At 41.2% G+C, this 22985-nt stretch overlaps 1 protein-coding gene across 4 annotated transcripts in view; it reads right to left on the bottom strand.

Annotated features, from left to right (window-relative positions):
• Positions 1–22985, bottom strand: part of INTS4 (integrator complex subunit 4) — a 93321-nt gene that overhangs the window by 65012 nt on the left and 5324 nt on the right. For all 4 annotated transcript variants that reach the window (XM_059708354.1, XM_059708355.1, XM_059708356.1 and 1 more), the window contains exons 3-4: positions 12380–12497; positions 8663–8769 (exon numbers count right to left, since the gene is read on the bottom strand). In XM_059708354.1, coding sequence (XP_059564337.1) covers positions 8663–8769; positions 12380–12497 — 225 coding nt within the window. The remainder of the gene's footprint in view (positions 1–8662; positions 8770–12379; positions 12498–22985) is intronic.

Raw genomic sequence — 22985 nt, 5'->3', positions numbered from 1 at the left:
AGGGTCAGTTTGCATATTACCCTTTTACTATACAGGACAGAGGCCTAGTGCATGGGTGGGAGCCGGATGGTTTGCCCTGAAGGGTGTCCCGGATCAGGGTGGGGGTCCCACTTAGGTGCCTGGCCAGCCTGGGTAAGGGGCTGATGGCTATTTGTAGCTGGTCACACCCCCTTTAGGGTGGGGGTCCCCACTGGGGTGCCTGGCCGTGTGGGTGAGGGGCTGAGGGCCGTTTTCAGGCTGGCCAGTGACTGAAGCTCCCAGCCTCTCCTTTTTTTCTTTATTCTGGGATTTATTTACCTTCTATAATTGAAACGTTGTTGCCATCCTGCTCGGTCCAGCTCTGAGGCCACGGCCTGCTGAAAGCAGGTATCTGGGGTTTGTTTAGCTTCTATAATTGAAACTTTGTTGCTTTCGGAGCTCAGAGCCGGGCCGCGGCAGGCGGGGAACCTTAGCTTCCTCCATCACTGGAGCAAGCAAGCCTCCTGCTCGCTTCAGCTGCATGGCTGCCGGCCGCCATCTTGGTTGGTGGTTAATTTGCATATCACCCTGATTAGCCCATGGGAAGCGTAGCGAAGGTATGGTCAATTACCCTTTTTGTCTTTTATTAGATAGGCTGTATAGTGCATGCATGAGTCAACATTTTTAAACTAGAGGCCCAGTGCACGAAGTGGGGTCCCTCAGGCTGGCCTGCACCCTCTCGCAATCCGGGACCCCTCAGGGGATGTTAGAGAGCTGGTTTCCGCCTGATCCTTGCAGGCCAGGCCGAGGGACCCCACCGGTGCATGTTCCTTGCACCAGGCCTCTAGTATGCATATAAGATCTTTGGTTACTCTCTTCCCGCCCTCCCCGCTCCTCCCTTCCCTCTGAGATTCATCAGTCTGTTCCATGTTTCCATGCCTGTGTGTTGAGCACCTGCCCCCTGGTGGTCAGTGTGCATCATAGCTACCAGCTAGTTGGCCGATCGCTTAGGCTTTTGTATATACAGATTGACAGTGCACGTCATATGTACCAGCCAGCTGGTCAGTTGGTCAGATGTACAGTCGGTCACTTAGCCTTTTATACACACACACACACACACACACACACACACACACACACATTTCCCCGCCCCCCCCCCCCCCCCAGGGATTTACTTTGTTTTTATTTTTTAAATTATTTTCTTTTTCTAAATATATTTTTACTGATTTCAGAGAGTCAATCAGAGTCCAAAACTCCGATTTTGGAGTAAGGACAGGTTTACTGATTGACAAGGCATAGCTCAAGAAGATGCGGGAGGAGGAACTGGATGAAAGAAGGTGAAGAGATTAACAAAAGAACATACAGTATAGTCCAGGGGTGGGCAAACTTTTTGACTCGAGGGCCACAATGGGTTCTTAAACTGGACCGGAGGGCTGGAACAAAAGCATGGATGGAGTGTTTGTGTGAACTAATATAAATTCAAAGTAAACATCATTACATAAAAGGGTACGGTCTTCTTCCAACCCGAACTGGCTGGAGCAGGACAAGGGCTAGGCTTGATGCTGGCCAGGCTTCCCCACTCCCAGCCTGGGATGCCCCTGCTCTGGACTTCTCATTTCTCTTCATTGGTTTATTTTTCAATGAAAAAAAAAAAAAAAAAAAAGGGTACGGTCTTTTTTTTTTTTTGGTTTTATTCATTTCAAACGGCCGGATCCGGCTCGCGGGCCGTAGTTTGCCCACGGCTGGTATAGTCCATGAACACAGACAACAGTGTGGTGATGGCCAGAGGGGGTAGGGGTGAGGCTGGGTGGAGGTGGATAAAGGGGAGAAAATAGTGGACATCTGTAATATTGTCAACAATAAAAAACAAATAAAAATAGGGATAATTTTACTTCTTCCTTTCCAATATGGATGCCTTTCATTTCTTTTTCTTGCCCAACTTCCCTGGCTATTAGGGCCTCTAGTATAATGTTGAACAGAAATGGAGGGAGACACAAGGATATAGTTGTTTTACTCCTAATCTTAGATGGGGAAAGTATCCAGTCTTTCACTATTAGTATGATGCTAGCTGTCATTTTTTCACAGACATCCTTTATCAACTTGGGGAAATCCCATTCTATTCCCTAATATCCTTAGGGTTTTAATACAGGAATTGGATTGAATTTTGTCAAATACTTTTTCTGCAACTATTGAAACAATCATGTGTTTTTTGTACTTTATTTATTTACTTATTTAATTCATTCATTATTTTTTTAAATCCTTACCCGAGGATATTTTTCCATTGATTTTTTTAAAATACATTTTTATTGATTTTTTTACAGACCGGAAGGGAGAAGGATAGAGAGTTAGAAACACTGATGAGAGAGAAACACTGATCAGTTGCCTTCTGCATGCCCCCTACTGGGGATCACGCCTGCAACCAAGGTACATGCCCTTCACTGGAATCAAACCTGGGATCTTTCAGTCCATGGGCTGACACTATATCTACTGAGCCAAACCAGTTAGGACTCCATTGACTTTTTTTAGGGAGAGTGAAAGAGAGAGGGAAAGACAGAAACATCCATGTGAGAGAAACGCATTGATTGCTTGTATACTGCACGAGCCCCGACCAGTGTCCAGGCCGGAGAGGAGCCTGCAATCAAGTATGTGCCCTTGTTCGGAATCGAATCTGGGATCCTTTGGTCCACAGGCCAACCCTCTATCCACTGAGCCAGACCAGCTAGGGCTTTTGTACTTTATTTTTTATGGTGCACTACATTAGTTTATTTTCAGATGTTGAACCAACCTTACATTCCTGGGATAAATCCTATTTGGTCATGGGGGTATAATTCTATTAACATTGCTGGGTTTGATTATGCTAGTATTTTGTTAAGGATCTTTGCATTCATATTCATAAGATACATTGATCTACAGTTTGCATTTCTTGTAATGTTTTTGTCTAATTTTGGTATTGGGGTTATACTAGCCTCATAGAATAAGTTGGGAAGTATCCCCTCCTCTTCTATTTTTTTTTTTTTAAAGATTGTGAAGATTGCTATCAATTCTTACTGAAATGTTTGTCTTGAACATTTGGGCCTGAGCTTTTCTTTGTAGGTAGGTTTTTATTTTGTTTTTTCATTTCTTATTTTTTCTTTTTTAATATATTTTATTGATTTTTTACAGAGAGGAAGGGAGAGGGATAGAGAGTTAGAAACATCGATGAGAGAGAAACATCAATCAGCTGCCTCCTGCACACTCCCCACTGGGGACGTGCCCACAACCAAGGCACATGCCCTTGACCGGAATCAAACCCGGGACCCTTGAGTCTGCAGGCCGACACTCCATCCACTGAGCCAAACCAGTCAGGGCTTGTTTTTTCATTTCTAATGAAAAATTCAATTGCTTGTCATGGATCTATTCAATTTGTCTACTTCTTCTTGAGTTAGTTTTGGCAATTTGTGTCTTCGTAGAAATTTGTTCATTTCATCTAAGTTATCTAACTTATAGGCATACACTTGTTCACAGTATTCTTTTGTAATCTTTCTTATTTCTGTCAGGTTGGTAGTAATGTTCTCTCTTTCATTTCTGATTCTAATGATTTGAGTCTTCTGGGTTTTTGTGTGTGTGTGTGTGTGGGTTTTTTTGGCCTGGTCAATATAGCTAAAGGTTTGTCAATTTTGTTGATCTTTTCAAAGAACAAGCTTTTTGTTTCATTTATTTCTTTATTGTTTCCCTATTCTCTATTTCATTAATTTCTGCTCTAAACTTTCTTAGTTCCTATCTTCTGCATGCTTTAGATATAGTGAGCTCTTCTTTTTCCAGTGTCTTTAAGGTGGAAGTTTAGATTACAGATTTGAGATCTTTTTTTTTCAGTATAGGCACTTATAGCTATAAATTTCCCTCTAAATATGCCTTAGCTACATTGATAAGTACTGGTATGTCATGTCTTATCTTCATACATCTAGAAATATTTTTTAATTTCCTTTTTGATTTATTCTTTGACCCATTGGTTATATAGGAGTATGTTGTTTCAATTTCCACATATTTGTGAGTTTCCCAAATTTCTGTTACTGATTTCTAATTTCATTCCATTGTGGTTAGAGAACATACTTTGTATTATTACTATCAAAGCAGTACATGTTATTATATACGAATAATATCGCAAGGCACACAAAAATCACTGTCAAAATGGCATTAGGAATAGTAACTGTGGCTATGAATCTTAGATAGTCTTTATTTTTAAATCTTTTTTAAAGATATGTTTTTACCGATTTCAGAGAGAGGAAGAGAGAGATAGAAACATCAATGATCAGCTGCCTCCTGCACACACCCTACCAGGAATCGAGCCTGAGACCTGGGCGTGTACCCTAACCAGGAATCGAACCATGACCTCCTTGTTCCTAGGTCCACACTCAACCACTGAGCCACACAGGTTGGGCAGATAGTCTTAATTTAGTTGAGTCTGCAAAAGCTTATGACAGATCTGCTATTTCCAGATTTTTTTTACCCTACTATGAGCTTCTACAACGCAAAGAGCACATATGAGAAACTGGCAAGAAACATGAAAAGTTCTCTCAAGAAAGGAAATACAAATGGAAAACAAGTATGAAGCCTCACTAATAATATTTTTAAAAGGAAATTTAAAAAAATAAAACACCATTTTCCTCCAAACAAATCAACAAGTTTATATTTAGTTTTTAAATATTAATATCCAATGCTAGAATAATACAGTGAAATTAGGCTCCACCCAACCATGCATTCATTGGTTGTTTCTTGTATGTGCCTTGACCAGGAATCAAACCTGCAAACTTGAAGTATCGAGATGATATTCTAACAAACTCTAAATGCTTTTAACTAGTAATTCTATTTATGAACCATTTATGTTTAGGAAACAACTCTAAATACAGAAAATGTTTTAGACTAATAATATTTATTTCAGTATTTTTTATAATTTTAAAAATTGTTACAATATAAACTTCCAATAATAGGAGAAAGTTAGGTAAAGTGTAGTTTAATTATTTAACAAAATATCATGTATCCATTAACAACATTTACAATATAAGGAAAATACTTCTGCTTTAATGTTAGTGAAAGAGCAAAAGCAATATATGGTTACAGCTATGTGTTTAAAAAAATAGCAAACAGTTTGGCTCAGCTTCGGCCTGCAGACTGAAAGGTCCCGGGATCGAGTCCTGTCAAGGACACATGCCGGGGTTTGGGGCTTGATCCCCAGAAGAGGGCATGCAGGAGGCAGCTGATCAATGAGACCAATGATGTTTCTCTCTCATCAGTGTTTCTATCTCTCTATCCCTCTCCATTCATCTCTCTCTAAAAATCAATAAAAATATTAAAAAAATGAAACACACGTGCAATTAAATAGTTAAAAATTAAATAGTTAAAAAATAAAGTTTAAAAAAATAGCAAATTATTTGCATGCAGGAGAATATCAGAAAGCAATACATCAAAAGACTAATAATGGTCACCTTTGGGGAGTGAATTATGAGTATAGTTTTTTCTTCATACTTTTCATTATCTTTCCAAAGTTTCTATGAATATAAATTTTTACAATATAAAGTTTATTAAAATCAAATTTAAGAAATTTCCACTTCAAGTGTAACAATCCACTTAGTACAACTCTTTTCTCACAAGCATGACCTCATAAATACAACTAACTAAATAAATATATAAATATATACATATGTAGAGATATACTTACTCGCAAACATACAATCCCTAGTTTTTTTCATTAGGCTCTTAATATTATGCTTGTCAAAGTGTTTTGTGTTTGTTGTTTATTAAGAAAACTAGGAGAACCAAGATGGAGGCATAGGTTAACGCCGGAGATTGCTGCCTCGAACAACCAATTCAAGGGTACACCTAAAAGACGGAACGGACATCATCCAGAACCACAGGAAGGCTGGCTGAGTGGAAATTCTACAACTAGGAGGAAAGAGATTATCATACCCCGACTCAGAGGCGGCGCAGTGCTGAAGTGAAATACTCAGGTGCGGAGTGCGCGCGGAGCGGGCTGGCGGCAGAGGGCGAGGTTGTTGTTTTCAATCGGGAGGGAGTTTCAGACTCTGAGCTCCAGATCCGGGCGAGTCTCTAGGGACCCAGACTCAAACGGAAGAAGTGGGACTGTCTGGCTTCGGTCGGAACTCGAAGGCAGCTTTCTCTCCGAGGTTTGCAGCAGTTGCTGGGACTCTGTGAGGCAGAGCCCCTAGGGACGGAACTGAGAGCAGCCATAACTGCTCGCTCCGCCCGCCCTGTTTGATCCCCTGCGACCCGCCCCACCCAAGCCCTGCACAGAGCCATTTGCCAGATAGCCTCAGGCAAAGGCTAGATTAGCACCTCCCCAGAGGACAGAATTTTCCCACTGCAGACACAGCTGACTCTCACAGCCAGTTGGCCTGGAGGTCAAATCCCCCCAGTATTAATTACAACAATCAAGGCTTAACTACAACAAGACTGTGCACAAAGACCACTAGGGGGTGCACCAAGAAAGCATAAAAAATAATGCGGAGACAAAGAAACAGGACAAAATTGTCAATGGAAGATATAGAGTTCAGAACCACACTTTTAAGGTCTCTCAAGAACTGTCTAGAAGCTGCTGATAAACTTAATGAGATCAACAAGAAATCTAATGAGACCCTCGATGTTATGATAAAGAACCAACTAGAAATTAAGCATACACTGACTGAAATAAAGAATACTATGCAGACTCCCAACAGCAGACCAGACGAGCGCAAGAATCAAATCAATGATTTGAAATGCGAAGAAGCAAAAAACACCCAACTGGAAAAGCAAAATGAAAAAAGAATCCGAAAATACGAAGATAGTGTAAGGAGCCTCTGGGACAGCTTCAAGCGTACCAACATCAGAATTATAGGGGTGCCAGAAGATGAGAGAGAGCAAGATATTGAAAACCTATTTGAAGAAATCATGACAGAAAACTTCCCCCACCTGGTGAAAGAAATAGACTTACAGGTCCAGGAAGCGCAGAGAACCCCAAACAAAAGGAATCCAAAGAGGACCACACCAAGACACATCATAATTAAAATGCCAAGAGCAAAAGACAAAGAGAAAATCCTAAAAGCAGCAAGAGAAAGACAGTCAGTTACCTACAAGGGAATACCCATACGACTGTCAGCTGATTTCTCAACAGAAACTTTGCAGGCCAGAAGGGAATGGCAAGAAATATTCAAAGTGATGAATACCAAGAACCTACACCCAAGATTACTTTATCCAGCAAAGCTATCATTCAGAACTGAAGGTCAGATAAAGAGCTTCACAGATAAGGAAAAGCTAAAGGAGTTCATCACCACCAAACCAGTATTATATGAAATGCTGAAAGGTATCCTTTAAGAAGAGGAAGAAGAAGAAAAAGGTAAAGATACTAATTATACACAACAAACATGCATCTATCAACAAGTGAATCTAAGAATCAAGTGAACAAATAATCTGGTGAGCATAATAGAATCAGGGACATAGAAAGGGAATGGACTGACTATTCTTGGGGGGGGAAAGGGGTGTGGGAGATGCGGGAAGAGACTGGACAAAAATCATGCACCTATGGATGAGGACAGTGGGTGGGGAGTGAGGGCGGAGGGTGGGGCGGGAACTGGGAGGAGGGGAGTTATGGGGGGAAAAACGAGGAACAAATGTAATAATCTGAACAATAAAGATTTAATTAAAAAGAAAAAAAGAAAACTAAAGCACTCTCTTTTTTAAAATATATTTTAAAAAAGGAAGGGAGAGGGATAGAGAGTTAGAAACATCAATGAGAGAGAAACATCGATCAGCTGCCTCATGCACAGCCACTACTGGGGATTGCCCGCAACCAAGGTACATGCCCTTGACCAGAATCGAACCTGGGACCCTTGAGTCCACAGGCTGACGCTCTATCCACTGAGCCAAACCGGTTAGGGCTGAAGCACTCTTTCCTGGGACTCAGAAATAGTGTTCTAATTCTATAAATATAATACTCTTCTACAATTCTAACATATTTGTCTTCTTATAACTTCAAAATCAATTTATCACAAAGATTAAAAGTAAAACCAATTCTACAAGTTTAGGAGCTGCTGTTATTTACAAAAGGCAGCTAATTAAAAGCTCTACATTAAATCAAAAGGCACAAACTAGTGTATTTACTTTATAATCAGAAAAAATAAACTTAAAAAAGAAAAACCTTTCCCCAACAGTTGTTTGGGTCTAGTTGTTCTGTTCACTGAGGCAACAAGGCACAATAAAAAGAACATGGGCTTTGGAACCAGCAAAACCAGAACCCATAGCCTGGTTCTGCAACTTCCTAGGTATGAAAACTTGGACAAGTTAAACTCCCTACACCTCAATCCCCACCTTTATAAAAGGGGTAACAGTACTTTGCCTAAAGGACTGTGAGGAAAAATGAAAAACTGGATATAAGGTACCATAATAAGGAGAGCACTTTTATTTGGCACAGTATACATGATAGCTACTATAATTATTTTCTTTTCTTTGGGGAAAAAGAGGAAGTTCATTTTCTAACAAGTTATTCAACTTTATTCCTAATCCAACATCAAGAAAAAAACAACATGAGATAGCTCCTAAAACATTAGGAGTCCTTGACAATTCTCAGCTACAAATTTACATTGTAGAACTAAGCAGTTCTTATAGCTCTTACCAACAGATAATGCAAAACTGTTCAAGAAAGAAGCAACCCTATATCTAATCATTATACTCTTACCTTGCAGGCTACATCAACTAATCTCATCTGGATAGCTTGATTCTCTGAGAGTTTAGTGCCAATTGCAAGCAAAGTGTCCAACAGTTGAGCTAGGACTTGATGAGACTCTAGAAAGAAAGATAAGTTGTGTTGTAAAATTTCAAAAAGAGATCACTAAAGAAACTAAGTTTACTTGGGTAAAGAATGTAGATTTTTTTTTTGGCAGCTAATTTCTACTATTTGATCTTTGATTCCCCTCAACTTAAAGCTAAGTTCCTAAAGGTATCATATCTAAATATTTGAATCCTCCACACGTTGGCCAAAGTGCCCCCAAAATGTTTAGTACTTGACTAATTCAAGGGCTTTTCACTGCCATCAAGATACAGTCCAAATTCCTTAGTAGGGCATCCATGCATGCATGCATGCATACATACATACATACATACATACATACATACCCTACAATGTCTAGCCCTCCCTGTCTTTTTCCAATTAGATTCATGTCCCCCTATCTTTGCTCAGGCCAACGTCTTCACCTAGAATGACTTCGTCCACACTCGACTCCATTCTCAGCCCCACTCCTGAGGGAGTACCTACTATTCTTGAAGTGTCACCTCCTGTATGAAGCTTTTCCTCTTCCCCAAGAATGGACCATTTTCTCCTCCATGCTTCCACTGCATGCTCTACATCAGCTATAACTCTTTACTATACTTACTTACTTTTACATCCGATTAAATCGGGAGAGTAAAAGAACCTTGAGAGCAAAGATAGTATTTTATTCACCTCTGTATTATCAAAATCTACCATAACTCATTAAATGTTCAATGAATGTTTAATAAATGGGCAAAAATCCAAATCCAAATAAATCAATACCAATCATCTTAGCCAGATTTTCTTCTTTGTTCCAAAATATGGTTCTTCTAATGCTCATAGTATACAAGTGGATTTAGGTGGCATTCAAATAACCATGTAGATATTTTAATGTGCATAATAAAAACTGCAGTTACTATCTATTGATGTCACGTGTCACTATTTTCATTTTAACATTTCTAATATAACAAGCCCCTTTAGTTTTATTTAACTAAAAAAATTGTCCACTTAAGAAAAACACTAAGTAAACCATAGTATAGATGTGAAGCAAATATATAAGAAATGGTGTACATGATATATAAATGACTAAAGCTCCGAAAATACTGTTAAATCACCTCTTAGTAAGACTTCTAGTCTTTCTCTCACATCAATGTCTCTCTCTAAAATCAATAAAAACATGTCCTCACGTGCTCTGGCCAGTTTGGTTCAGTGGTTAGAGTGTTGGCCTGTGGACTGGAGGGTCTCATGTTCAATTCCTGGTCAAAGGCACTGATCAAGGGCACATACCTCTGTTGCAGGTTCCCCAGCCCAGGTCGTGTGCATGGCAATCGATATGTCTCTCCCTCCCCCCTCCTCCCTCCCTCCTACTTTCTCTGGAAATCAATGGAAAAATATCCTCAGGTGAGGATTAAAAAAGAAAGTCTTTGGTAGAAATTCAATACAATTACAATTTTGGTATAAAGTTGTTTCTAACAAAATTTTTTGGAAGTTCTCAACTTCAGCCAATAAGTCACATATGTAAGCTATTTGTTGACATTTAACAGCTGTACAATAAATAAGTTTAGATTGTCTCTGAATTCATTGGCCCTTTATTTCTCTCATAATCTTTTAAGTTTATAGACTAAATGTTGTCCAATATTTAAATATTCACATTTGTTTATATATGTATACCCAAAATAAAACTATAAAACTATTCTCTAAAACCACAACTAATTCAAACAAATTACAATTTTTCCAGAAATACCAAAAGATTTTTCTTTTCTTTTTTTGTGTATATATATATATATTTAATCCTCACCCAAGGATATGTTCATTAATTTGAGAGAGAAGAAGAGAGAAAGAGAGAGAGAGAGAGAGAGAGAGAGAGAGAGAGAGAGAGAGAGAAACATCAATCAGTTGCCTCCCATACACACTGGACCAGGGATTGAACCTGAAACCTAGGTATATGCCCTGATGGGGAATCGAACCTGCAACATTTTTGCTGTGCAGGACAACACTCCAATCAACTGAGCCATCCAGCCAGGGCTGCCATGAGATATATTTAAAAAATATTTTTTTAAAATTGATTTTTAGAGAGGAGGGGAGAGGGAGAGGGAGAGAGAGAGAGAGACAGAGAAACATCTATCAGTTGCCTCCCACACATGCCCCAACCAGAGACTGAACCCAAAACCTGGGTTATGTGCCCTGACTAGGAATTGAACCCTCCACCTTTTGGTGTATCAGACAATGCTCCAACCAACTGAGCCACATCAGGCAGGGCCAAAGAACTTTTCATTTAATTTTCAACTAGAGGCCCAGTGCAAAAAATTCATGCAGGGGGGCTGGGGGGGGGGGGTTCCCTCAGCCCAGTCTGCACCCTCTTGCAATCAGGACCACTGGCTCCTAACTGCTCGCCTGCCTGATTGCCCCTAACCACTTGCCTGCCTGCCTGATCACCCCTAACTGTTCCCCTGCCTGCCTGATCACCCCTAACCACCTCTGCCTGCCTGCCTGATTGCCCCTAACCCAGTGGTGGGCAAACTTTTTGACTCGAGGGCCACAATAGGTTCTTAAACTGGACCGGAGGGCCGGAACAAAAGCATGGATGGAGTGTTTGTGTGAACTAATATAAATTCAAAGTAAACATCATTACATAAAAGGGTATGGTCTTTTTTTTTTTTTTAGTTTTATTCATTTCAAACGGGCCGGATCCGGCCCGCGGGCCGTAGTTTGCCCACAGCTGCCCTAACCACTCTGCCTGCCTGCCTGCCTTCCTGATCACCCCTAACTGCTTGCCCCTAACCACTTGCCTGACTGCTCCCCTGCCTGCCTGATCTCCCCTAACCATTCTGCCTGCCTGATCGCCCCTAACCATTCTGCCTGCCTGATCACCCCTAACCATTCTGGCAGCCTGATCTCCCCTAACCACTCTGCCTGCCTACCTGATCGTCCCTAACTGCCTCTGCCTTGGCCCCCGCCACCACAGCTTCGTCCAGAATGACATCCGGAAGGTTGTTCAGCTGTCTGGTCTAATTAGCATATTATGCTTTTATTATTATAGATAGTAAGGTAACTGAGGCACTAACTCTATAATATAATCTTGTACATTAAAAAAAAACCCACAGAAAAATAATAAAAAACATTAAAAAGGTAAAGTATTTTCCCATTTCACCTAAACACAGAAATAATGTTATTGGACATCAACAAGCAACAAACAAAAAAAGTAACAACAATATGTGAGACCTAAGAGATGTCACTTTTATAAGGAGGGAACTCAGAGACCACATATGACCAGGACAGCACCTCTCATGGTTTCTGAGTTAATGTGCACAGTCACCTAAACATATCTCTGTCCCATACAACTTAATCTTTAAAAAGTTAGTTAACTTCTCTGAACGTCAGTTTTCCCACCTATAAAATGACAATGACATCTATCTTCTATCATATGCAACATACTTGAAGCATATGGCACTAGGTACAGGCCCATAAATGATAGTTATTGAGAGACAAAACTACATTTTAACTCTAATGTAAATATATGTACATAGTTTTATTGAATCATCCTCAAATTCTTTTTAATACCAACACAACAATATTCTGTTTTAAATTCTATATAAAAGGAACTAAAGATTTCTGCTCTAAGTGTACAGCTTTTAAATTGCAACTTACTTTCATTCTGCAGGATGTTAATGGCATCATCCATAATACAGTCTGGAGAAAATCCTGCAGTCTTTGACAATAACCCCAATAATGAAGCAATTTTCAGTCTCACAGATGGATCATTCTCCTGGAACAAAAGAAGCTATTGTTACCTTGATGCTCTCCTTCCAGCTAACCAAAAACAGAACATGAGAAACTAACAGTTCAAAACAGAGTCAATGATCCAAGTATTCAAAGGCTTTAACTTTATATATTTCAGAGGAGAGAGCTTTCTTAATCAGTATGTTACACCCAAATACAGCAAAATGAATGGGAATTTTTTACGCCTTTCCCATGTCATTAACTTCTAACTAGAAATGTGCTTTTGAGAGTAAAAGTACCTTTTCTCTCCTGTGCAGTTACACAAGAGTTGCACCAACCTGTACTACCAACACTGCCAGCACTGGCCACCCAACCATGCTGTCAGCACCTTGCTCTTGGAGTCCCTGGAAATTGGGTGCTGCAGCCACTAATGCTATTACCAGAAAAAGAAATTTTAATCTACTTGTTTTTTGTTTTTGTTTTTTTGGATTACCATTAGAAGTTTGGGGCAGGTAAATCTAATTAACTGGGTCTAGGTCTTGCGCCTGAACTGTAGGTACAAGCAAGACTGAGAAATGAGTGGTCTGGCCCTTTTAGTTTTAATATTGGGAGGTGGTCTCTAATTTGCACAAAGAATCTTTTGGTGAGAAATTTCCCTCAAAGACAAAAAGAACCATGTTCATTTGTTCATTCCCTGTTCTCAAGTACGAAGCACCCTACCTTCCTAAGAAGATAACTGAGCACAACAAGGAGGCCTCAGTGGGGGAAGGAGCAATAGTAATAAAGTCAGAAGACATAGAATCCTGGCACACCACTTACTATATATATATTTTAGAAGTCTGGTGCACCGGTGGGGTCCCTTGGCCTGGCCTGCAGGGATCAGGCTGAAACCGGCTCTCCAACATCCCCCAAGTGGTCCCAGATTGTGAGAGGGTACAGCCCAGGCAGAGGGACCCCACCAGTGCAGGATCTGGGCCAGGGAGGGGCCGTGGGAGGGCTCCAGGGCATGTCCTGCTCATCTCATCCAGTCCGGATCAGGGCCAATCAGGGCCCGGGAGGGACAGTGGGAGGTCTCCAGGGAGTGTCCAACCCGTCTTGCCCAGTCCTGATCAGCTGGACCCCAGCAGCAAGCTAACCTACCGGTCAGAGCTTCTGCCCCCTGGTGGTCAGTGCGTGTCACAGCAATGGTTGAATGATCAAATGGTCAGACACTTAGCATATTAGGCTTTTATTATATAGGAAAATCTTGGGAAAGTCAATTTTAAATACCAGTCCAGCATTAATATGATGATTGAAATAGAAGGCGCAAAACTAGGCAAAGAAACAGATTAAGAGTGGCAGCATAGCCAATGTGGTTCAGTGGCTGAGCATCAATCCGTGAACCAGGAGGTTACATTTTCATTCCTGGTCAGGCCACACGCCTAGGTTTCCCGCTTGATCCCCAGTAGGAGATCAAGGAGGCAGGAGGCAGCCGATAGATGATTCTCTGTTATCATTGACGTTTCTATCTTTCTCTCCCTCTCCCTTCTTTGCTCTAAAGTCAATAAAACATTTTTTTTTCCTGGTTTGCTCCCGGATTTCAGCACCAAACAAAAACAAACAAACAAAAACACTTTTTTTTTTTTTTTCTTAAAAAGTGTATTACAAAGATCCAGCAAAAGACAATGGCAAGACTCTCACTTCTGGTAAGGGCAGACTAGACAACTCAGACCAATATTCCTGCTGAGAAAACTAGAAAAATACTATGAATGCCAAAAAAGAAAAAAGTGTTGACCTAGCCAATTTGACTCAATGGATAGGGCATCAACCCTCATACTAAAAGGTCCCGGGTTCAATTCCAGTCAAGAGCATGTAACTTGTTTGCAGGCTCGACCTCTGGCCCTGGTCAGGGTGTATGCGTGTGGGAGGCATCCAATCAATGTGTCTATCTCACATCAAAGTTTCTTTCTCCCTCTCCCCCTCCCTTCCACTCTCTCTAAAAACCAATTGAAAAATATCCTCAGGTGAGGATTAACAAACAGAAAAAAAAGAAAGAAAGAAAAAAGTGTGTGTGTATGTGTGTGTGTGTGTGTGTGTACTTGAAGGTATTAGAAAACTAAAAGATAAATGAAGAGCCCTAGCTGGTTTGGCTCAGTGGATAGAGCATTGGCCTGTGAACTGAAAGGTCCCAGGTTCGATTCTGGCTGGGGGCACATGCCCAGGTTAAGGGCTCGATCCCCAGTGGGGGGTGTGCAAGAGGCAGCCGATCGATGATTCTCTCTTATCACTGATATTTCTATCTCTTCCTCTGGTCAAGGGCACATGCCTGGGTTTTGGGCTCAATCCCCAGTGGGTGACTTGCAGGAGGCAGCCGATCAATGATTCTCCTCATCATGGATGTTTCTATCTCTCTCTCCCTCTTCCTTCCTCTCTGAAATCAATAAAAATATATTTTTTAAAAAAGAAAGAAAAAAGTGTAAATCCTATGAATTCTCATCATAAGGAGAAATTTTTTTTTCTTTTCTTTTTATTGTATCTACTAGAGGCCCAGTGCACGAATTTCTGCATGGGTGGGGTCCAGCTGGCCCGCCCCAATCAGGGCCAATTGGGGCCGAGCCAGCTGGGAGTAGGGGATGTGGGAGGTTGGCTGCCAGCCCCACCCCCAATCGGGGTCTGATCAGAGCCAGGCCTGCAGGGGGAGGAAGGGGCTACAGGAGGTTGGCCAGCTGACCCTGCCCCCATCGGGTGGGGGGGCCAATCGGGGGTGGGGCCAGTTGGGGGTTGGGGCCGCAGGAGGTTGGCCAATCGGGCCAGTTGGCCAGCCACAGTGCGCGTCATAGTGACCAGTAGTTCTGGTCGCTTGGCTTTTATATATATAGTCTAGAGGCCCAATGCACAAAATTCATGCAAGAGTAGCCCTTCATTCCCCCAGCTGCTGGCACCCTCTTCCCCCTGGCATCTGGGACCCGGGCTTCCCTCCGGCTGCTGGCTGGCACCCAGGACCTGGGCTTTCCTCCAGCCGCTGGCAGGCAACCAGGACTCGGGCTTCCCTCGCAGCCCCGGCTTCATCTGGAAGGTCGTCCAGAAGGACATCCATTCTAATTAGCATACTATGCTTTTATTATTGTAGATATGAGATAATGGATGTTAGCTAAACCTACTGTGGTAATCATATATGTAAATCAAACCATCGTTCTTATGCCTAAACTTTTACAGTGATGTATATCAACTATTCCTCAATAAAACTGGAAAAAATAAAGCAAAAAAATAAATGAAGTAAAAATAATAAATTATCCTAGAGAGAAAAATGGAGAATAAAAGTATACAATTACACTTACATGTAAGTCAGGAAGGTGGATAAAGGGAGCTAAAGAAGGTAAAAGTATCAAATTTAATATTTACTCTTGAAAGTCTAGAATTCATATTGCAATATCTAGGTTAACTAGTAAAAAAAGTATAAAAGGATGTATAACTCCTAAGCTAATAAAGAGAGATGGAGGAGAGAATTTAATATAGAGTCAACCCAAAGTATGGCAAGGAACGAAAGGAAAAAAAGAACACTGGGCAAATAAGGCAAACAAACATTTAATAAAAGATAGGTTTAAACTCACTTATATCAATAGCTACATTAAATGTAATTAAGTAAGTACTCCAATTAAAAAATAAAAACTGTCAGATTATATATATATTTAAAAACTAACTACATGTTGTTTATATGGCTTATATCTAAAACAAAGGGCTATCAAAAGTATGAATATAAAAGGCAGAACTAGGCATATCATGCAAACTTTAATCAGGAGATTGCTGGTATCGTTATAGTAACATTACACAAAGCCATTATTCGCTCATATGATTGCCTGTAAAAAACAAATCCAAAATAATCTACACATAACTTATTTAAATTGCTACATGAACTTTAGCAAGGTTGTTAGATATAAAATTATTAAACAAAAATGCAGCCGTAGCTGGTTTGGCTCTGTGGATAGAACGTTGGCCTGCAGACTGAAGGTTCCCGGGTTCGATTCCGCTCAAGGGCACATGCCTGGGTTGCAGGCTCGATCCATAGTAGGGGATGTGCAGGAGGCAGCCAATCAATGATTCTCTCTCATCATTGATGTTTCTATCTCTCTATCCGTCTCCCTTCCTCTCTGAAATCAATAAAAAATAAAAATAAACTAAAAATAAATCCATTGCATTCCTGAATATTAGCTATATACTCTTAGAAAATAAAAAAAATGATTTATTTACAATAACATTAAACATGAAATATATAGGATAACTAACAGAAAAATGTATAAAACCCCTATGCAAAAAAAACTATCAAACAGTATGCCATTTCATGGGATAAGGTAGACTGAAGAATGGGGGAAGATACTAATTTAGTTTTGAATAGACATAAAATGCCAATTTTTTTCTTTTTTTCAAGTTTTAAAATAATCACTTTAATATTCTGTCGTTTTAAACTAACAACCAAAGCTATGATAGATTGGCATGTGACAATTAGCCAGTGTTATTCCACACAAACAAGTTTGAGGGTTTAGTTAGCCTGTGCAGCTTTTCTGTTGGGGTTTTGTAAATAATGAAAATAAGTGCCAGGCCCCATAATTATGGATCCATAAGGGCCTGGAGACCCTGGGTTGTAAATCAAAGGCCTATTAGAGAACAAACAGCAGAGACAAGACACTACAACAGCTAGAACCTACTCATACTGAGAAACCAACCATCACTCACTCATACATAGTTGGTATCTGTCATGTTTATTCATCATCTGGTTATGCTCAGTGGATTGCACATCTCGGGGAACCTCCCAGAGCCTGGGACAAAGGACTGTGGTCATGGACCTTGCAGGAGGCTTCACTGGAGTTGGGAGGCTGAGGGCTTTCCCTAGTCCCTTCTGCTGATAGGCAAGGAGGAGAGGCTGTAAGCATCACCATTTCTTGATTCAGTTAGGGCTTTCTCTTTCCTGAACTTCATGACCTCGACGGTACCAGGCTCCGACCTGAGCCGCCCGGTCTGGCAGAGATATCTCCATCTTTCTTCAAGCTTGGTCCTCTCCGGAGAGCCCCACATCGGACAGATGCCAATACCAGCCAGCGAGCCGCTCCTCACGCCATCCCCGGCATCCGGACCCCAGCGTCTGGCCCCGGCGATGCCCTCACAAAGAACGCTGCCCCAAGCCTCGCCAATTCTTTTGATTTGAAAATAACATCTCAGAATCAAATAATTGTCTTTCAGAGACAATGGCCTAGTGAAATAACCTAATCTTGCAGTGAGAGAGGATAGGAGAAGAGCTATATAGCCTTTTCAATGGTCTGGAATGGAGTCACAGACCTCCCAAACACAAGGGAGCTGCAGAGAAAGCAGTAGCAGTAAGCCTAGCAGTTAAGAGGGCAGCAAAAAGGAAAGAATGGGAATAAAAAGAATACAAGAGCATCTAACCTAGTGACATTCTTTATCCAGTTGGATACTTTACTCGAGTTCTTCTACTCTCTAATAATCCCCTAGAATCCGCTTCTGCTGAAACACATAAATCACCTCCTTCACACTTACACTTAAAACAAACTACCTCCAGGGAAGCCCTCCCTAAAACTGCTCTTCTCACCATTAAAGCTGTCCTGGTTGAAGCTTTCATCACCTTGCTTCAGACTTATCAGTCTCCTAATTGGTCACCCTTACTCCTGTCTTGCCCTCATCCAATTCCTCCATCCTCCAAACTATGCCCAGAGTAACATGTCTAAAACAAAACACACAAGGTAGAACCCAAGACCATTCAGGATCATACCCCTTTCAATCTTTCTAGTCTTATCTCTTTTTAAAGAGTTCTCAACCTAAAATCTATACCAGCCAAACTACTTGCATGCCTTCTAATGAGATAGGCCAGTGGTCGGCAAACTCATTAGTCAACGGAGCCAAATATCAACAGTAAAAAGATTGAAATTTCTTTTGAGAGCCAAATTTTTTAAATATATTTTTTATTGATTAAGATATTACATATGTGTCCTTATCCCCATGTTACCCCCCCCCCCCCCCGCTCATGCCCTCACACCCCTGTTGTCCGTGTCCATTGGTTAGGCCTATATGCTTGCATATAAGTCCTTTGGTTGATCTTATCCCCATACCTCCACCCTCCCCAACCTTCCCTCCAAGGCCCGACAGTCCAATCAATGCCTCTCCGTCTCTGGATCAGTCCTTGTTCATCAGTTTATGTTGTTCATTATATTCCACAAATGAGTGAGATTATGTGGCATTTATCCTTCTCTGACTGGCTTATTTCACTTAGCATAATGCTCTCCAGTTCCATCCATGCTGTGGCAAATGGTAAGAGTTCCTTTTTCTTCTTCCTCTTCTTAAAGAATAACTTTCAGCATTTCATATAATGCTGGTTTGGTGGTGATGAACTCCTTTAGCTTTTTCTTATCTGTGAAGCTCTTTATCTGACCTTCAATTCTGAATGATAGCTTTGCTGGATAAAGTAATCTTGGTTGTAGGTTCTTGGCATTCATCACTTTGAATATTTCTTGCCACTCTCTTCTGGCCTGCATGGTTTCTGTTGAGAAATCAGCTGACAGTCGTATGGGTATTCCCTTGTAGGTAACTGACTTTTTCTCTCTTGCTGCTTTTAAGATTGTCTCTTTGTCTTTTGCTCTTGGCATTTTAATTATGACGTGTCTTGGTGTGGTCCTCTTTGGATTCCTTTTGTTTGGGGTTCTCTGCGCTTCCTGGACTTGTAAGTCTATTTCTTTCACCAGGTAGGGGAAGTTTTCTGTCATTATTTCTTCAAATAGGTTTTCAATATCTTGCTCTCTCTCTTCTTCTGGCACCCCTATAATTCTGATGTTGGTACGCTTGAAGTTGTCCCAGAGGCTCCTTACATTATCTTCATATTTTTGGATTCTTTTTTCTTTTTGCTTCTTCGGTTGGGTATTTTTTGTTTCTTTGTATTTCAAATCTTTGACTTGATTCTTGGGATCCTCTTGTCTGCTGTTGGATCTCTGTATATTATTCTTTATTTCAGTCAGTGTATGCTTAATTTCTAGTTGGTCTTTTTTCATATCCTCCAGGGTCTCACTAAATTTATCGGTGGTTTCCATAAAATTCTTGAAAAACCTTATAAACGTGGTTTTGAACTCTATATCCAGTCGTTTGCTTTGCTCCATTTCTGTCATTTGTGACCTGTTTCTTTGTCTCCGCATTTTTTATGCTTCCCTGTGTTGGTAGAGTGGTTTTGTGTGCTAGGTGTCCTATAGGGCCCAGTGGCTCAGCCTCCCCAGTTACCTGAGGTGGACACTCTTGGTGCACCCCCTTGTGGGCTTTGTGAACAGTCTTGTTGTAGTTATGCCTTGATTGTTGTAGGTATCACTGGGAGGAATTGACCTCCAAGCCAATTGGCAGTGAGAATCAGCTGTGTCTGCAGTGGGAGAACTTCTGTGCTGAAGACACCCTTCTGGGGCAAGACTTGCTTCAGTGGGGCTTTGGTGCTCACTGAGTCTGCCCCCTGAGTGTGTCCCTTATGGATCTGAGGAGTTGTAATCTGGATGGTCCCACTCTGACCACTGGGTACACTGGCTCTTGGATCTAAGGAGGTGCTAATTTAGTCTCTGCCTGAGGTTACCCACCAGGAGCTATGAAAAGATCTACAGATTCCCCTTCCTTTTTTGGAGTTTGGAGGTGCCCAGATGAGGCCTAGCTGTGAAGCAATGCAAGCTGCTGTGGGGCCTTGGGCCTTCTCTTGGAAGTTCTGGGTCTGTCTGGCCCAGCTGTAATTTGTTAGGTAATTTTCAGGTTGCAAAGGGCCAGGGCATTCATATGCAAAAGCCTCTGCAGCAGCCTGGGTGGGGCAGGGTCTCAAGGAATCAACAGGGCGGAGCAAGCAGCTATGGCAGATCCTCAGCCCTGCCCTAAGGGGCCGTGTGTCTCAGTGTCCTGGTAATCACTGCAAGCACCTCTGAGAGAAAGCCACCCTGGAGTTCCGAGTTCTGCCCGCTTCCAGACAGTCCAGTTCCTCCCCGTATGAGTCCTGGGTCCCCAGAGACTTCCTGGAACTGGAGTTCAGAGCAGTCGGGAGCTTGTGACTCCCTCCCGATTCAAAAAGACAGCCGCGTCCTCAGGTACCAGCCCCTTTCCGCACGCGCGCGCTCGAGCCTCCATACCTTTGCACTTTACTTCCGCAGCTCCTGACTCTCAGTGTGCTTTTCTCTTTCCTTCTAGTTGTAGAATTTCCACTTAGCCAGCCTTCCTGTAGTTCTGGATGATGTCAGTTTTGTCTTTTTGTTGTATTTTTGAAGTTGTTGTAGGAGGCAGCAATTTCGGTGTTTACCTATGCTGCAATCTTGGTTTCTCCCCGAGAGCCAAATTTTTTAAACTTAAACTATATAGGTAGGTACATTGTTATTAACTTAATTAGGGTACTCCTAATGCTTAGGAAGAGCCACACTCAAGGGGCCAAAGAGCCGCACGTGGCTCGCGAGTCACAGTTTGCAGACCACTGACACAGGCTATTCCACATCTCCATGTCTTTACTCACAACTGCCCCTTCTCTCTAAAATGCCTTTCCTCCTGTTTCCCAATTGGCCAAAAATCTGTTTTTTTAAGACTCACTGAAAGCATCACTACTACTACTACATAATGCCTTTCCAGGCTCATGCTCCCAAGTAGAAATGATTACCTTCTTCTTTGAGGTCATATCATAACCTATCCCAGATTTCAGAGCACCTATAACACTATATTGTTATTATCCATTTATTGTTTTACCTACCCAACTAAACTCAGATCAGGGATCACCTATTCATCTCTGTATCAGCAATACGAAGCACAAGGCCAAGAACAGAGTTAATATCCAGAACATTTTAAGTGAAAGAAAAAAAATGAACAAGTATGTAACTTTAGCCCTTACTATCTATATGGTACATATATTATTTGGCTTACCAATTATACATCTAGCCCCTAAGGAACAAGGAGCATGTCTCATAGTTTTACAACCTCCACAGCAACTAGCACAGTACTGTAAGTAAAGAACTCCTCACCATTCAGATATTGTTGCCTAACCACAGAAAGACTTGAAGAAGAAAAGCAGAACCCAAAGTAATTTAATTACTAAAATACCAGATACCACATTTCTGGACAAAAAGAAGGTAAAAACTGCTACGGTCATCAATCTAGAACTGGACCCATTTGGCATCCCTCCCTCATTTCTTTTGTGGCTAGAATCAGCTAGACCAGCGGTCGCCAACCTTTCGGACCTCATGGACCACCATTTGGCGACCACTGAGCTAGACTAATGTAAGCAGCATGACCTCGTTAAAGAGTGTGGGGTCGAACATCAGAACACCTGAACTAATGTTTTTTATACATGATAATGGTATTGATTGTTTTAAAAGAGTCTTTATTGTTCAGATATATACTGAAATTTATGAATAAAATGATAAAGATACCAAGGATTTGTTTTCACAAGAATCTGGTGGAGAGAGTGAAAGTGGACAGTGAAGATGAGGAGTGGTGGGAATGAAACAAGTTTGGCCATGAAATGATAATGGTTAAAGCTGGATGAGTACATAGGAATTAAACTGTTCTGTGTGTGAGTGTGTGTGTGTGCGCGCGTGCATGTGCATGTGTATATTTGAAAAGTTCCATTACAAAAAGTTAGGGTGGAAGGGGGAACGGGGAGAACCAACCCACACTCAAATCCAGACCCTCCATTTACTTATCTGGGTGACCTTGGATATTAAACTGCTCTAAGCCTAGTTCCTTATCTGGAATACAGAGATAATAATAGTGTTGTCATCAAGATTAAATAAAATATTACATGCGGAAAGAGCTTTATAAACTCCAAGAAGCTATATAAATGCTAACTGCTCTTAGAAGTATTAGTACAGATGATTATTGGTAATAGAGTTATATAGTAATACTAATAGGTAGATATAGTGCTTTAAAATGGGGGGATAACTAAAAGTAGATCACTAAGAAACTAAAAAATTCTTTTAAAAAAATATTTTTGATTTCAGAGAGGAAGGGAAAGGAAGAGAGAGACAGAAACATCAGTGGTGAGAGAATTATTGATCAGCTGCTTCCTGCATGCCCCCCACTGGAAATCGAGCCCACAACCCAGGCACGTGCCCTTGACCGGAATTGAACCCGGGACCCTTCAGTCTGCAGTAGCAGACCAACGCTCTATCCACTGAGCCAAACCAGGTAGGGCAAGGCTAAAGACTTCTTGAGAGCAGAATTCTGATTTCATTCATGTAAAACATGAGGGAAACATTTATTAAGCCCCTGCAATGTTCCTCTACTTACTAGGCACTGGGACAGTAATTAATAAATTTGTAGTCTCTGAATTTAGAGGCTCAAAGTCTGAAGGAGATAGACACACATGACATACAATGCAATACCAAGAACTAATTAAATATGCTAATAGGATACAGTCCAGTGCCCAGAACAATGCCTGGTATATAATAAGCATTTTTTAAAATTGAGTAAAAAGTGTCAAAAAGCATTCATTCAACAAATATTTATTTCACCACACATTATATTAAAACAAAACAAAAATGTTGCTAAAGAA

The sequence above is a fragment of the Myotis daubentonii genome, chromosome 9 (genome assembly GCF_963259705.1).
Source record: "Myotis daubentonii chromosome 9, mMyoDau2.1, whole genome shotgun sequence".
Taxonomy (NCBI): domain Eukaryota; kingdom Metazoa; phylum Chordata; class Mammalia; order Chiroptera; family Vespertilionidae; genus Myotis; species Myotis daubentonii.
This window is presented reverse-complemented; position numbering and strand designations above follow the sequence as displayed.